Source organism: Nomascus leucogenys, chromosome 18, assembly GCF_006542625.1.
Source record: "Nomascus leucogenys isolate Asia chromosome 18, Asia_NLE_v1, whole genome shotgun sequence".
NCBI lineage: Eukaryota > Metazoa > Chordata > Mammalia > Primates > Hylobatidae > Nomascus > Nomascus leucogenys.
Genome location: NC_044398.1, coordinates 44,644,952 through 44,659,693, shown reverse-complemented (window position 1 = coordinate 44,659,693; position 14,742 = coordinate 44,644,952). Strand labels below are relative to the sequence as shown.

The 14,742-nt window shown below is 40.4% G+C and overlaps 1 protein-coding gene across 1 annotated transcript in view; it reads left to right on the top strand.

Annotated features, from left to right (window-relative positions):
• Positions 1-302: 302 nt before the first annotated feature.
• LOC100599548 (zinc finger protein 33A) overlaps positions 303-14,742 on the top strand; it is a 47,171-nt gene continuing 32,731 nt past the window's right edge. The window contains 4 exon segments of the mRNA XM_030798245.1: positions 303-710; positions 1,745-1,797; positions 6,283-6,427; positions 6,703-6,798. Of these exon segments, the coding sequence (XP_030654105.1) occupies positions 1,789-1,797; positions 6,283-6,427; positions 6,703-6,798 (250 nt within the window). The 5' untranslated portion in view covers positions 303-710; positions 1,745-1,788.

The following is a 14,742-nucleotide window of genomic DNA, read 5'->3' as shown; positions in this document are numbered from 1 at the left end:
CTGCCCACTGCCTAGCGGGGCACCTCTCTGCCAATCCCGAAGGGCTGCTCGCGCGGCCTCACGGGAAAGGTAGTTTTCAGGTTGGGCGCCAACAGCATCAGGCTGTGCGCGTGGGCTCTACGCATGCCCCTTCCGCCGGCTACCTCTGCGTTTCCCCCTTTCGTTTTTCTCAGGTTTTGCGTGGGAGGCGATCCCGGGATTTCAAGGGTCTAGGCGCTCTTCTATGGCGAATGCAACCCGATAAGGGAATGCGGTAAGCCCCGGTGGGTTGGGCAGGGACGGAGAGGGAGCCCCGCGCGACTCCTGGGGCGGGCGGCAGGGGGCCGGTGCCAGGTGGTGGGGAGGAGGCCCCGGGACCTCACAGGGGAAGCCGGGGACGGCGGGGCTGCACCCTGTCGGCCACGACGCTAGGCCGGTTCCTCAAAGGCGCAGCCTCTGTACGGAGCGGGCTACGCCGCGTGTGTCGCCCCGTTTGTGGGGGTCGCGGAGGAGGGCTTGTGCGCTTGCGCGGTTCGCGCGCTGAGCCTTGCGGGAGGGGCAGTTCTCTGGTCTAGCGTGTGCGCATGTGCGCGTGTGCTAGGGCGCCTGGTACCTGGGCGGGGAAGGGCCGGTGCAGTGGACCGCCAGACCGACAGACTCCGTTCCACGTTCTGCATTCATCCTCTTTAGGTTCCGAACTGCCCTCCAGTCAGGTCCATCACTGCATCTTGGTATTTGCTGTTCCTCTGTCCTAACTTGATCTTGCACTCAGGAAAGATCTTCAAGAATTACCTAATTTTGGCCTGGCGCGGTGGCTCTCGCCTGTAATCCCAGCACTTTGGGAGGCCGAGGCGGGTGGATCACTTGAGGTCAGAAATTCGACACCAGCCTGACCAACATGGTGAAACCTCGTCTCTACTAAAAATACGAAAAGTAGCCGGGCGTGGTGGCGCATGCCTGTAATCCCAGCTACTGAGGCGGAGAATTGCTTGAACCGGGGAGGCGGAGGTTACAGGTAGCCAAGATCACACCATTGCACTCCAGACTGGGCAACAAGAGCGAAACTCCGTCTCAAAAAAAAAAAAAAAAAATTACCTAATTTTGTCTCATTTGTTAGAAGAAAAAGTTTTTTTTGTTTTTTTTGTCAAGGTTACTGACTTGTTCAGGATCACAGTTTGTTAGTAGGGAAGACTAAGTCACATCTCCTGACCCCTAAGCCAGTACTGTCTACTTTTCCACACACATCAAAACGAGTTTAAAATATCCCTTTGAGAAATAGCAACGAAGTTAGATGAAGAAATTAAAACAGAGTTTTTCTTTGAAGCACTGCAGCTTATGGCTTTCTGTGGAGTCACTCACCAGAGGTTAAGTAACATTACTGGGAAAATTGATAGCTTAGTCTTATTTTTACAATGGTTTTAGTGTTAATGTTCCTTCATTAAATATATTGTTAACTTGTTTGGCCAATATTGTCATTATACTTTTTTTGTGAACACCGAGGGAGATTGAAATCCTTAGGAAGCAAATATTTACTTTCACCCGGTAAAAAATCTTGTGCCCAAGAGCTACATAATTATGTTGGAGTAATATTAGGGTGTTCTTTCACCATTTCTACCGCCTATTCCGAAGTGTCAGAGGACATTGATATTCTCCCAGAAGGAGCATTTTACCTAGTGGGTGTGTATGGCTTCTTAGGGCAGAAGAATCCGGGAGTTGCCAGGCAGGCCAAATCTTTCATGACCCCATTCCTCTTTTTCTAACTCAGCTGTATCTTCAGAGTTGTCTCCGTCTTTCCAAGAACAGAACAAGATGAACAAGGTAAGTTGTTTATTAGTTCCCTACTTGATTTTGCAGTGGACTTTGTGAGATTTGTAAGAGTCAATATGGTGGGTTTTTTTTTTTTTTTTTTGTGAGACGGAGTCGCCCAGGCTGGAGTACAGTGTCCCCATCTCGGTTCACTGCAACCTCTGCCTCCCAGGTTCAAGCAATTCTCCTGCCTCAGCCTCCTGAGTAGCTGGGACTGCAGGCGCACGCTGCCACGCCTGGCTAATTTTTTGCATTTTAATAGAGACGGGGTTTCACCGTGTTGCCTAGGCTGGTCGTGAACTCCTGAGCTCAGTCAGTCCGCCCGCCTCGGTCTCCCAAAGTGCTGGGATTACAAGCGTGAGGCACCATGTCTGGCCAAGAGTCAATATGTTAAGATGAGAAATTAGTAATAGATAAAAATGGAACTTCCCAGAAAATATAAAGTAACAGATCAATAACAGGGCCAAGTTAGAGTCAATAAGTTGAGCTTCGTATGTTTCTTATGTTTCCAACAACCATGGCAGAAAGGAAGACACTGGATACAGACAGACTGACTCCTCTGAAGACACAAAGACTTCCTGGCAGATACCTTTTTTGGTCATAACATGGGGACCCATAGTGAATAGCCTTCCAGTGATAACCCTGAAATGAATGCAGCCTATTGAGTCAAACTGCTTTTTAAATTATTTTACACAGGTTCCAATTTTCTTTTGGATGTAGTGTTTGATCAGTAAATTAAAATGTATTTTAATTTTAATTTTTTTATTATTTTTTTGAGACGGAATCTCGCTCTCTTGCCAGGCTGGAGTACAGTGGCGCGATCTTGGCTCACTGAAACTTCTGCCTCCCGGGTTCAAGCGATTCTCTTGCCTCAGCCTCCCGAGTAGCTGAGACTACAGGCGTGCAACACCACACCTGGCTAATTTTTGTATTTTTAGTAGAGACGGGGTTTTACTGTGTTGGCCAGGGTGGTCTTGATATCTTGACCTCGTGATCTTCCCTCCTCGGCTTCCCAAAGTGCTGAGATTACCCGCGTGAGCCACTGTGCCCAGCTAATAAATTAAAATGTATTTTAATTTTTTTTTTTTTTTTGATACAGAGTCTTGCTCTGTCGCCAGGCTGTAGCACAGTGGTGTGATCTCGGCTCACTGCAGCCTCCGACTCCCTGGTTCAAGTGATTCTCCTGCCTCGACTCCTTGGTTAAAGTGATTCTCCTGCCTCAGCCTCCCGAGTAGCTGGGATTATAGGCACGCACCACCATGCCCAGCTAATTTTTGTATTTTTAGTAGAGACGGTGTTTCACCATGTTGGCCAGGCTGGTCTCAGTCTCCTGACCTTGTGATCCACCCGCCTTGGCCTCCCAAAGTGCTGGGATTATGTATTTTAATTTTTAATGAATCTTATTTCTACATGTGTAGCAGATAGATAGACAACCCCCTAAATTTTAAATAGAGAACTTAATTAATTATACAAATCCATGGCGCAAATAATGAATACACAGGTCAAAACAAACATTGCCAGCACTCCTGAAGCTGCCGTCTTGTCCCCCTCACAATCCTGACACCTCCCTGCTCATTCACTCATTTACATATAAGCCACAGTATCTGTGGCTTCAGTGGCAGAGTTGAGTAGTTGTGACAGGAACCTTTTGGCCTGCAAAGCCCCAAATTTAATGATGTCTGTTTTTTTTTTTTTTTTTGGAGAGAGTCTCACTGTCACCCAGGCTAGGATGCAGTGGTGCGATCTTGGCTCACTGCAGCCTCTGCCTTCAGGGCCCAAGGGATTCTCCTGGCTAAGTCTCCCAAGTAACTGAAATTACAGGCATGTGCCATCACACCCAGCTAATTTTGTATTTTAGTAGAGACGGGGTTTTATTTGGCCAGGCTGGTCTCGAACTCCTGGCCTCAAGTGATCCGCCTGCCTTGGCCTGCCAAAGTGCTGGGATTACAGGTGTGAGCCACCATGCCTGGCCAAATATTTAATGTCTGATTTTTTACAGAAGAAGTTTACCAATCCCTAGATTAGTTTATTAAGTTTATTTGTTGGTGTTGTGTACTATTCTAGATGACTTTTCCTACTTCAAGGTCATGAAGATACTCTTTTTTGTTATCTTTTAAAATATTTATTGTTTTAGCATTCACATTTACCTCTCTTTCATTGGAATGAGTGTCTACTTTTGTATGAGGTAGATGTCAGATTCCTTTTTTCATGTGGTTAATGTAGAATTATTTTTGAAAACACCATCCTTTCCCCACTGTTTTACATTGTGATATTTGTCATCAGTTATGTGTACATATATGTCTGTGTGTTTTTTGGACTATGTTCTGTTGGTTGGTTGTGCCAGTACCACACTTGGTGAAACATCTTAGCGTCTAGTAGTGGGTTAACACATTTTTTCTTCAGCAAGATCCTGGTTCTTCCTAGTTCCTTGCATTTCCATATAAATATTGTTAGTATTAATAAAATAACTTGCTGAGACTTTCTTTGGGGTTGAATTGAACCTATGTATAAATTTGGGAATAATTACTTACCTTTTTTTTTGAGACAGAGTTGCCCAGGCTGGAGTGCAGTGGTACGATCTCAGCTCACTGCAACCTCTACCTCCTGGGTTCAAGTGATTCTCCTGCCTCAGCCTCCCAAGGAATTGGGATTACAGGCACCTGCCACCATGCCTGGCTAATGTTTTTGTATTTTTAGTAGAGATAGGGTCTTGCCATGTTGGCCAGGCTGGTCTTGAACTCCTGACCTCAAGTGAGCCACCTGCCTTGACCTCCCAAAGTACTAGGATTACAGATGTGAGCCACTGTGCCTGGCCTCCAATTCCATTCTTGATTATTTTCTTTCCCCAGTTTTCTGACAACCTTCTGATTTTATCTTGATGGCTTTGAACACCACTATATTATAAATGTCTCTGTAGTCCTTGTTTCATTCTTGATCTTCATATTATGCTTCATTTTTTTTTGAGTTGGAATTTTGCTCTTGTTACCCAGGCTGGAGTGTAGTGGTGCTGACCTTGGCTCACTGCAACACCTGCCTCCCAGGTTAAAGGGATTCTCCTTTCTCAGCCTCCTAAGTAGCTGGGATTACAGGCACCCGCCACCACGCCTGGCTAATTTTTTGTATTTTTAGTAGAGATGGGGTTTCACCATTTTGGTCAGGCTGGTCTCTAACTCCTGACCTCAGGTGATCCACCCACCTCAGCCTCCCAAAGTGCTGAGATTACAGGTGTGAGTCATGGTGCCAAGCCTATACGTCAAATTTAATATAATTAGGATGTTTCGTGCTACAATACTGTGTCCAACCTATTTTGCCCTAACTTTCCTGGTTTACATTGTGGTCCTAGTATCTGGGCAGCTGTTCATGGAGATAGCCAGAGAAACATTTTTTTTCTTAATGAATTGGTGACCACATTTTGTTGCTCTTGTCTCCTATTATCCGTGCCCTATTTGCATCCTGGTTTCTTCTACAGTAGTTTATGTAAATGTTGTTTTGTCCTTTGCCATTCTCAATAGAGTTGGTTCTGTAAACAAAACCTGGTCACGCAATTGCAGTATATGCTCACATCTCATCTTTGGCTCTCCCTTTTTCACAGCAGTGATCCCTAAAAGATGTGCCCTAGAGGATATCCAGAACAATCCAATTGGATGTCTTCTCCTATGTACTCCACAGAGGTTTCAAGTATAATAGTTCCAAAATCTTTCTATTTTCTACACATCCTTATTACTGTCTCTGAATTAAAGGATTAGAACCCAGAATATGTATTGTGATGAAGAAAATGTCAGGCTCTTTTTCTACATTTTTAAATCCAAATGAGAATTAAATTAGAATTCATAATAAAGGTACTGACAATTTATTTCTGTGATTTGTAAATATAAATCTGTAGTTCTCAGTAATATTCTTTAAAATGGTAAATGATCAAATACTTTGAAGCCCATCGGTCTAAAATTACTCTATAACCCATTTCCTTGGCTTTTGTTCTTAAGAAAGCACCAGGCCATCTCCTGTGCTGTCTGCCATTTTGTTGATGTCTGCAGTGTGTTGGAGGCCCTCACCTTTGCTTGTATCGTGGCCCCATGCTTATGAAGAACGTAATAGAGTGTTTTTCATAATTCAACCAACAGCTGTACTTCCTCTGTTAAGCTCAAAACAGAGCTAACTTTGCTCCTAATGTTAGTCTATTGTGTTTGTACTTGCGCCTTAGTACTTGTAACATACTACCACATATATTTTCTTACCACTCTGTGTGTTCTTTGAACACAGGAAGAATTTTATTAATCTTAGTATTTCCAGCAGTGATGATAGTTCCAGGTACATTGTAAGAACTTGATAATTTCTTTTGCATGAATTAATATCTTAATGCATTAATGGCAGAATATTTCTGTTATGATTTCTTTTTCCCTAAAAGTATAAAGCAAAATGAATATTCTGTGAATAATAATCATGGTAAGGATTAGCCCATACTTCTTGTTTCATGCCAGCTAATTCTGAACGTTTCAGGTAGAACAGAAGTTCCAGGGGTCAGTATCATTTAAAGATGTGACTGTGGGCTTCACCCAGGAGGAGTGGCAGCACCTAGACCCTAGTCAGAGGGCTCTGTATAGAGATGTGATGCTGGAGAACTACAGCAACCTTGTCTCAGTGGGTAAGGTCTGTTCACTGTATCATTCTAAATAGCATTTGTTTATTCTTTTGATTATGAAGCATATGGACAGTCTGTATAGTTTAATGATATTTAAGGTTAGGCTTCAGGAGTCAGTGTTGATTGATCACCTTTGAGCACCAGAAGATACTTGTGTTCACCTCTCCAGTGAAAATGTTCCACTGGCAACTTGAAGCAGCCCCAGAAGCTTCTTCCTGCTTCAAAGGCCTGAAGTCTAGACTGCTTGGTCCAAATCCTAAATTATTTCCTGTTAACAGGGTATTGTGTTCATAAACCAGAGGTGATCTTCAGGCTGGAACAAGGAGAAGAGCCATGGAGACTGGAGGAAGAATTCCCAAGCCAGAGCTTTCCAGGTGAGTTAATATGTACTGCACAGATTCACATCAGGGGATTTGTTGTTTCCCACATCAGGGGATTTGTTGTTAATTAGTTAATTCAGGGTTTGGCAACTTTGGAACATTTTTCAAGAACATCTCCATAGGGGTCCTAACCTCTGGAAGTGATGGAGAATGCTGATTCCTAAATCAAACCTCCAGATACTACTCACAAAAAATTCCTCCTTTTTGAATCATTTTTTGAATGTTTACTATTCTTATACCTGCCAATAGTTCAGTCTTTGCCCACCTCAACTTTACTGTTGTTTTTCTTGGTTATCATTTTTCTCAAAGCACTTTCAGTGTCCTAGCTTACCTCCATTGTTTTGTGTTTATTCTGTTGTCAGAATTTTTTATACACTCATTTTTAAACTCAGCAAATAATGTTTGTATACTTGGTGTGTGCTGAGGATATAATGATGAAAAACATTAGGCCGGGCGTGGTAGCTCACACCTGTAATCCCAGCACAGGTCGAGGCAGGCAGATCACTTGAGGTCAGGAGTTCGACAGCAGCCTGGCCAACATGGTGAAACCCCATCTGTACTAAAAATACTAAATTAGCTGGGTGTGGTGGCAGATGCCTGTAATCCCAGCTAATTGGGAGGCTGAGGCAGGAGAATCACTTGAACCCAGGAGGCAGAGGTTGCAGTGAGCTGAGATTGCACCACTGCACTCCAGCCTGAGCAACAGAGTGAGACTCTGTCTCAAAAATAAGTAAATAAATATAAAAAAATAAAAAAATTATGTCTCTAAGTTTATTATGTATACTTATATGTATATGTATATTAAATGTTCTGTGGTTTTAAAGACTATGAAAGAAATTAAAGCAAGTTAGATTGGCTAAATGTGGTACTTTAAAGAACAGTCAGGGGAAACCTTAATGAGGTCAACATGAGAGCAGAAATTTGAATGAAATGACTGTGTGAGCCATGAGGATTCTGCCCCTTTTCAGCAGAGGTAATAGCAGCTGCTAGCCTTGGACAGGAATGTGGTTGGTGGGTTTCAGGAATAACCAAAAAGTCACAGTGGCTGAAGGGAGAGGTTGATTGGAAGAAAGGCAGGAGGTGAGGTGAGGGAGGCAGCTAGAGTCCAAAGGTGAGCCTATCATAAGCCTTATTCAGTTAATTTTATTTTTAATTTAGTGGTAGATTTTCAGCAGATGAGCAACATCTGATTTATATTTCTATAAGCTCTTTCCCACCTCTGTAGGGAAAATATTGGGCATGGCATAGGGCATAGAGAGCTCATTAAAGGCCTGTGGTAGTTTTCCTTATGAGTGATTGTGGTAGCTTGGACAAAGCCAGAAGGCAGGAGGGAATGGGATGAAGTTTGATTCTCTCAGTATTTGGAAAGTGGGGCAATAACGAAAGAACTAACGTTTGTAACATCAGAAGGAGGGGAAAGAGGTGTTTAAAGTATTTGAAGAAGTAATGTCTGGACCTTCTCAAATTTAGCAAAAAGATATAAAACTACACATTCCCGAGTCTGAAGTAACATCAAATAAGTCCATGGCAAAGTCACACTCCAATTAAATTTTTGAAAACCAAAGATCCAAATTTTCAAAGTAGCCAGAGAGAAACAACACATTCCCTACAGGGAATGACTGTGGGTTTCTCTTCTGAAACTGTGGTGGCTGGAAGGAAGTAGTATATTTTCTCAAGTACTGAGAGGAAAGCACTATCAAATAAAAAATCTGTATCTTTTGAAACTATATTCATGTATAAAGGGGAACTAAAGGCATTATTAGACAGAAAAGCTAAGAGAAAATGTTGCTAGCAAACCTACCTTTAAAAATTGGCTAGAAGTTCTCTAAATAGAATGGAAATAACACAAGAAGGCTTGGAATGCAGGCAAGAAAGAAGATTGGAGGTTGGCAAAAATAGGGATAAATATATTTTTCTTATGAGTTTGTAGAATCATTTTTGATGGTTGGAGCAAAATGCTCTGTATGTAGTGGAAACACTTAAGACAATTATATTTTAAAAATAGGGAGGGTAAAGGGGCCTAAGTGGAATGAAACTTGGTACATTTCACTTGAAGTGGTAAAATGTCTGATAGACTAATAAGTTACATATGTACATTTTTATACCTAGAGCAACTACTGAGAATACTATAAAATGTGATACACTTAGAAACACTATAAATAAACCAAGATGGAATCTAAAAGATGAATGGAAAACAGAAAACAAAACAAATAGCAGCCTAACAGAGCAATATTTACCTTAAATATAAATGATCAAAGTATACTAATTAAAATATAAATTGGTAGAGTGGGAAAAACATAAAATGATTCTAAAATTTTTAATTTTTATGAGTACATAGTAGGTATATATATATTTGGAGTACAGATGTTTTGATACAGGCATGCAATGTGTAATAATCACATTTACCCTAATGTGATTATTGATCTTTTGTGTTATAAACAATCCAGTTATACTCTTTTAGTCACTTTAAAATGTACAGTTAAATTTGACTATAGTGACCCTGTTGCGCTAGCAAGTATTAGGTCTTATTCATTCTTTCCAACTATTTTTTTGTACCCTTTAACCATCCTCACCTTCCCCCCACCCCACCCCACTACCTTTCCCAGTCTTTGGTAACTGTCCTTTTACTTTCTACCTCACCTCCATGAGTTCAGTTGTTTTAATTTTTAGCTTTCACAAATAAGTGAGAGCATGCAAAATTTAACATTCTGTGCCTCCATTTCCGTCTAGGTTGTTGAATATGACAGGATCTCTCATTCTTTTTTATGGCTGAATGGTACTCCATTGTGTATATGTACCACATTTTCTTTATCTGTTTGTCTGTGAATGGATACTTAGGTTGATTCCAAATCTTAGCTCTTGTGAACAGTGCTGCAGTAAACATGGGAGCAGAGATATCTCAATGATGTACTGATTTCTTTTCTTTAGGGTGTATACCTAGGAGTGGGATTGCTGGATCATATGATAGCTCTATTAGTTTTTTCAGGAACTTCCAAACTGCTCTTTTTCAGCCATATGAAGTGAAAACCTTGCTCTGTAAGTGCTCACCTCTTTTAGTTCCTGTGAAACTGCTTATTTTGTGTAGATAGTTGCCAATCTTAGTCTTCCTGCAGGGGAGTGGGTATGATCGGTAGTGTTCTCTATTCCACCATCTTGTTCCACCTATCCTAAAAATGTTTTCTTAGGAAACTCATAACATAGTGAACAATGTAGGTTGATAAAGTATATAAAAAGATAAACTGTACAATCAAAACAAAGAGTGACACTATTAATATCAAATACAGTAGACTCCAGAGCAAAGAAAATTATTAGACAAAAAGAACATTATATAATGATAAAAGGATCAATCCAACAAAAATACAATGATCCTAAATGTGTCTCTAGCAAACCTCAAAGAACACAAAACAGAACTGATTGAGCTGAAAAGAGAAAAGCACATTTTTAATCGTAGTTGGAAAATTCATCACTTCACTCTTAGCAATTGGTAGAATTACTAGCCACGATTACTAGCAGATACAGAAAAACAAGACAGCAACATCAGCCAACAGGACTGAAGCAACATTGTAGAATAGTGCTCAACAAGGCAGGGTGTGGTGGTCCATGCCTGTAATCCCAGCATTTTGGGAAGCAGAGGCGGGTGGATTGCTTGAAGTCAGGAATTCAAGAGTAGCCTGGATAACATGGTGAAACCCTGTCTCTACTAAAAATACAAAAATTAGCCAGGCATGGTGGCGCATGCCTGTAGTCCTGGCTGCTTAGGAAGCCGAGGCAGGAGAATCGCTTGAACTGGGAGGCGAAGGTTGCAGTGAGCCAAGATTTTGTTACAAAGCTTGGGTTACAGAATGAGACTCTGTCTCAAAAAAAAAAAAGAAAAAAGAAAAAGAAAAAAGAACAGTGCCCAACAATAGCAAAATAAAATTTTTTTCTCAGGTGTCCATGGAATATTCAGAAAGATAGACCATATCCTGGGCCATAAATAAACCTTGGCAGATTTAAAAGAATTGAAATCATTCTGAGTATGTATGTTTTCTGGCCATAATGAAACCAAACTACAAATCAGTAATAGAATGACAATAGAAAAATATTTAATCATTTAGAAATTAAACATCAGACTTCTAAATAAAGTCTGGAGTGAAGAAGGGGCCTCAAATTCAATAATAGAAATGCATAGACTTGATGAAAATGAGACTATACCATATCAATATATGTGGGAGGTAGCTAAAGCAGTGCTGATAGAGAAATTTATAGCACTAAATGCTGACAATAGAGAAGATGATAGGTCGCAAACCCATAATTGACTTTCTACCTTAAGAAACTAGCAAAGAGCAAAATAAAACCTCTGTCAAGTAGAAGGACGAAAATAACACTGGAAGCAGAAATCAGTAAAATTGAAAATAGGAAAAAGTAGAGAAAACTAATGAAACAGAGGGTTCTTGGGAAAAAATCAATAAAATTGATAAATGTCTAGCAATATTGATTAAAAATATAAAATGAGATGACAAATCATCAATATCTGGAATGAAACAGGGAATATCACTCCACCATCCATTTAACAGTATAATAAGGGAATCTTGTCAACAACTTTTGTTTATAAATATGACAACATAGGCCAGGTGTGGTGGCTCATGCCTGTTATTCCAGCACTTTTGGGAGGCCAAGGTGGGTGTATCACCTGAGGTCAAGAGTTTGTGACCACCCTGGCCAACATGGTAAAATTCCATCTCTACTAAAAATACAAAAGTTAGTCTGGTGTGGTGGTGCACGCCTGTAGTCCCAGCTACTCAGGAGGCTGAGGTAGGAGAATGGCTTGAACCCAGGGAATGGGTGGTTGCAGTGAGCTGATACTGTGCCATTGTACTCTAGCCTGGGCAACAGAGCAAAACTCTGTCTCAAAAAAAAAAAAAAAAGACAACATAGAAGAAATGTACCAGTTCTTCAGAAACCACAAGCTATTACCACTCAATCAGGGTGATATAGATAATTTGAATGACCCATAGGTTTTCATAAAGGTTGACATAATTTGAATCAAAGAATTTAAATTTTAAATAAAAATCTCCAAAAAACCAATTTCTGAGTACAAGAGAGTTGTAGTCCTCACTAGAGAATTCTACCAAACATTTACACAAGAATTAATGATGATTTTACACAATGTCCTCAGAAAATAGAAGCGGGAACATTTATTTTATTTATTTATTTATTTATTTAGATGGAGTTGCTCAGTCACCCAGGCTGGAGTGCAGTGGTGTAATCTCGGCTCACTGCAACCTCTGCCTCCCAGGTTCAAATGACTGTTCTGCTTCAGCCTCCTGAGTAGCTGGGACTACAGGCACATGCCACCACGCTTGGCTAATTTTTGTACTTTTAGTAGAGATGGGGTTTCACCATATTGGCCAGGCCTGTCTCAAACTCCTGACCTCATGATCCGCCCACCTCGGCCTCCCAAAGTGCTGGGATTACAGGTGTGAGCCACCGCACCTGGCCAAGAGGGAACATTTCTTAACACATTTAAAAAATTATTTTGATGCCAAAACCATACAGACAGTACAAAAATAATACAACTACAGACCTATACCTCCCATAATTTTAATAGCAAAAATCTTTAACAAAATACTAGCAAATAGAAAACAGTCATGTAAAAAGTATACATCGCAATAACCAAGTGGGATTTACTTGAGTTATAGAAGCAAGGCTGGTTCAACATTCAGAAATCGATCAATGTAATTAACCCATCATAGGCTAAAGAAGAAAAATTACATAACATCAGTTAATATAGAGAAAGGATTTGGCAAAATGCAATATCTATCCATGATAAAAACTCTCCATACTAGACATTTAGAGGATCTTCCTCAATTTGATAAATGAACATGCACAAAATATCTATAGCAAATATATTTGCTGGTAAGATGAATACTTTCCCCGTAAAACTGGGAACAAGGCAAGGATGTTTGCTCTTGCCACTCTTATTCATTGTAGTACTGTAACTTCTACCAAGCACAATGAGGCAAGAAAATGAAATAGAAGTCATACACGTAGAGAAGAAATAAAACTTTATATTTACGTATGACATGATTGTATATGTAGAATATTACAAAGAATCTTAGAAAATAAAAACCTCAGGCCAGGCGCAGTGGCTCATGCCTATAATCCCAGCACTTTGGGAGGCCGAGGCAGGTGGATCACCTGAGATCGGGAGTTCAAGAGCAGCCTGACCAATATGGAGAAACCCCGTCTCTACTAAAAATACAAAATTAGCTGGGTGTGGTGGTGCATGCAGGTAATCCCAGCTACTCGGGAGGCAGGAGAATTGCTTCAACCTGGAAGGCGGAGGTTGCTGTGAGCCGAGATCATGCCATTGCATGCCAGCCTGGGCAACAAGAGTGAAACTCTGTCTCAAAAACAAACAAAAGAAAAAATGAAAACCTCCCTGAATGAATGAATGATTTCCAAAAAGTTTCAGGATCCAAGATGAACACATATAGTCAATTTCTCTCTGCTAAAAATGAACATATGGAAATCTGAATTAAAAACATAATACCACTTATTCCATAGAAAATTAAATACTTTGGTATAAATTGAACAAAATATGTATAGGACTTGTGCTGAAAATTATAAATGCTGATGAAAGATAATAGAAATAAATGAAGACACATGGTCTCTTGATAGATTGGAAAACTCAACTTAGTAAGTATGCCAGTTCTCTCCAAATTGATCTGTAGGTTTAATGGCATTCCTGTCAAGATTCCAGTAAGGCTTTTCTCAGCTTTAAATAAACTTATTCCAAAATTCGTATAAACAGTCAAAGTCATAAACAGTTGAAACAATTTTGAGAAAATTTTTCTCAAAAGTTTTGAGAAAAAGAATAGTAGGAATTATTGTATCCAGTGTTAAGGCTTATTACATGAGTCTTCCCTTTTCTGTAGTTTTGCTTTCTGCAGTTTCAGTTACCTGAGGGCAACTGTGGTTCAAAAATATTAAATAGGAAACTTCAGAAATAAATAATTCCTAAGTTTTAAATTGCACACTGTTGTGAGTAGCATGACAAAATTTTGCACTGTCCTGTCCCAGGACATGAATCAACCCTATGTCTAGCATACCCGGGCTGTATGTGCTACCCATGAGTTAATTACTTAGTAACTGTCTTATTTATTGTCACGATAGGTGTTCAGGTAACCCTTATTTTACTTAATAATGGCCCTAAAGTGCAGGAGTAGTGATGCTAGCATATTGTTATAACTTTTCTATTTTATGATGTTAATCTCTCCCTGTCCCTAATTTATGAATTAAACTTTATCATCGGTTTGTATATTTACGAAAAAACATAGTATTTATAGGGCTCAATAATATCTGAGGTTTCAGGCTTCCACTGGGTGTCTTGAAATGTACCCCCCTTGGATAAGGAGTGACTACTGTATGTATATATTAGTAGCTGTAATAATCAAGAGGATAGGATGTTGGTAGAATATACACATTGGTAGAACATACATATAGAACCATGGAAAAGAATAGAAAACCTCAACATTGATTATGCTGTTATAGACTATATGTTCATGTCTCCCCAAAATTCATATGTTGGAGCCCTCACCCTCAGTGTGGTGGTGTTTGGAGATATGGAGCCCTTGGCAGGTAATTAGGGTTAGATTAAGTCATGAGGGTGGGGCCCTCAAGATGAGGTTAGTGCCTTACAGGAAGAGGAAGTGAGCTTGCTCGCTCACCATGTGCATAGAGGAAAGGCGATGTGAACACGCAGTGGCCTTCTGCAAGCTGGGAAGAGACCCTTACCAGGCCCTGGCCATGCTAGTGTCCTGATCTCAGACTTCCAGCATTTGGAACCGTGAGGAAATAAACTTCTGTTGTTTAAGCCACACAGTCTGCCGAAGCTAAGACATTTGACAAACTGTTGACAAAAATGCAAAAGAAATTCAGTCAGGTATTTAGCAA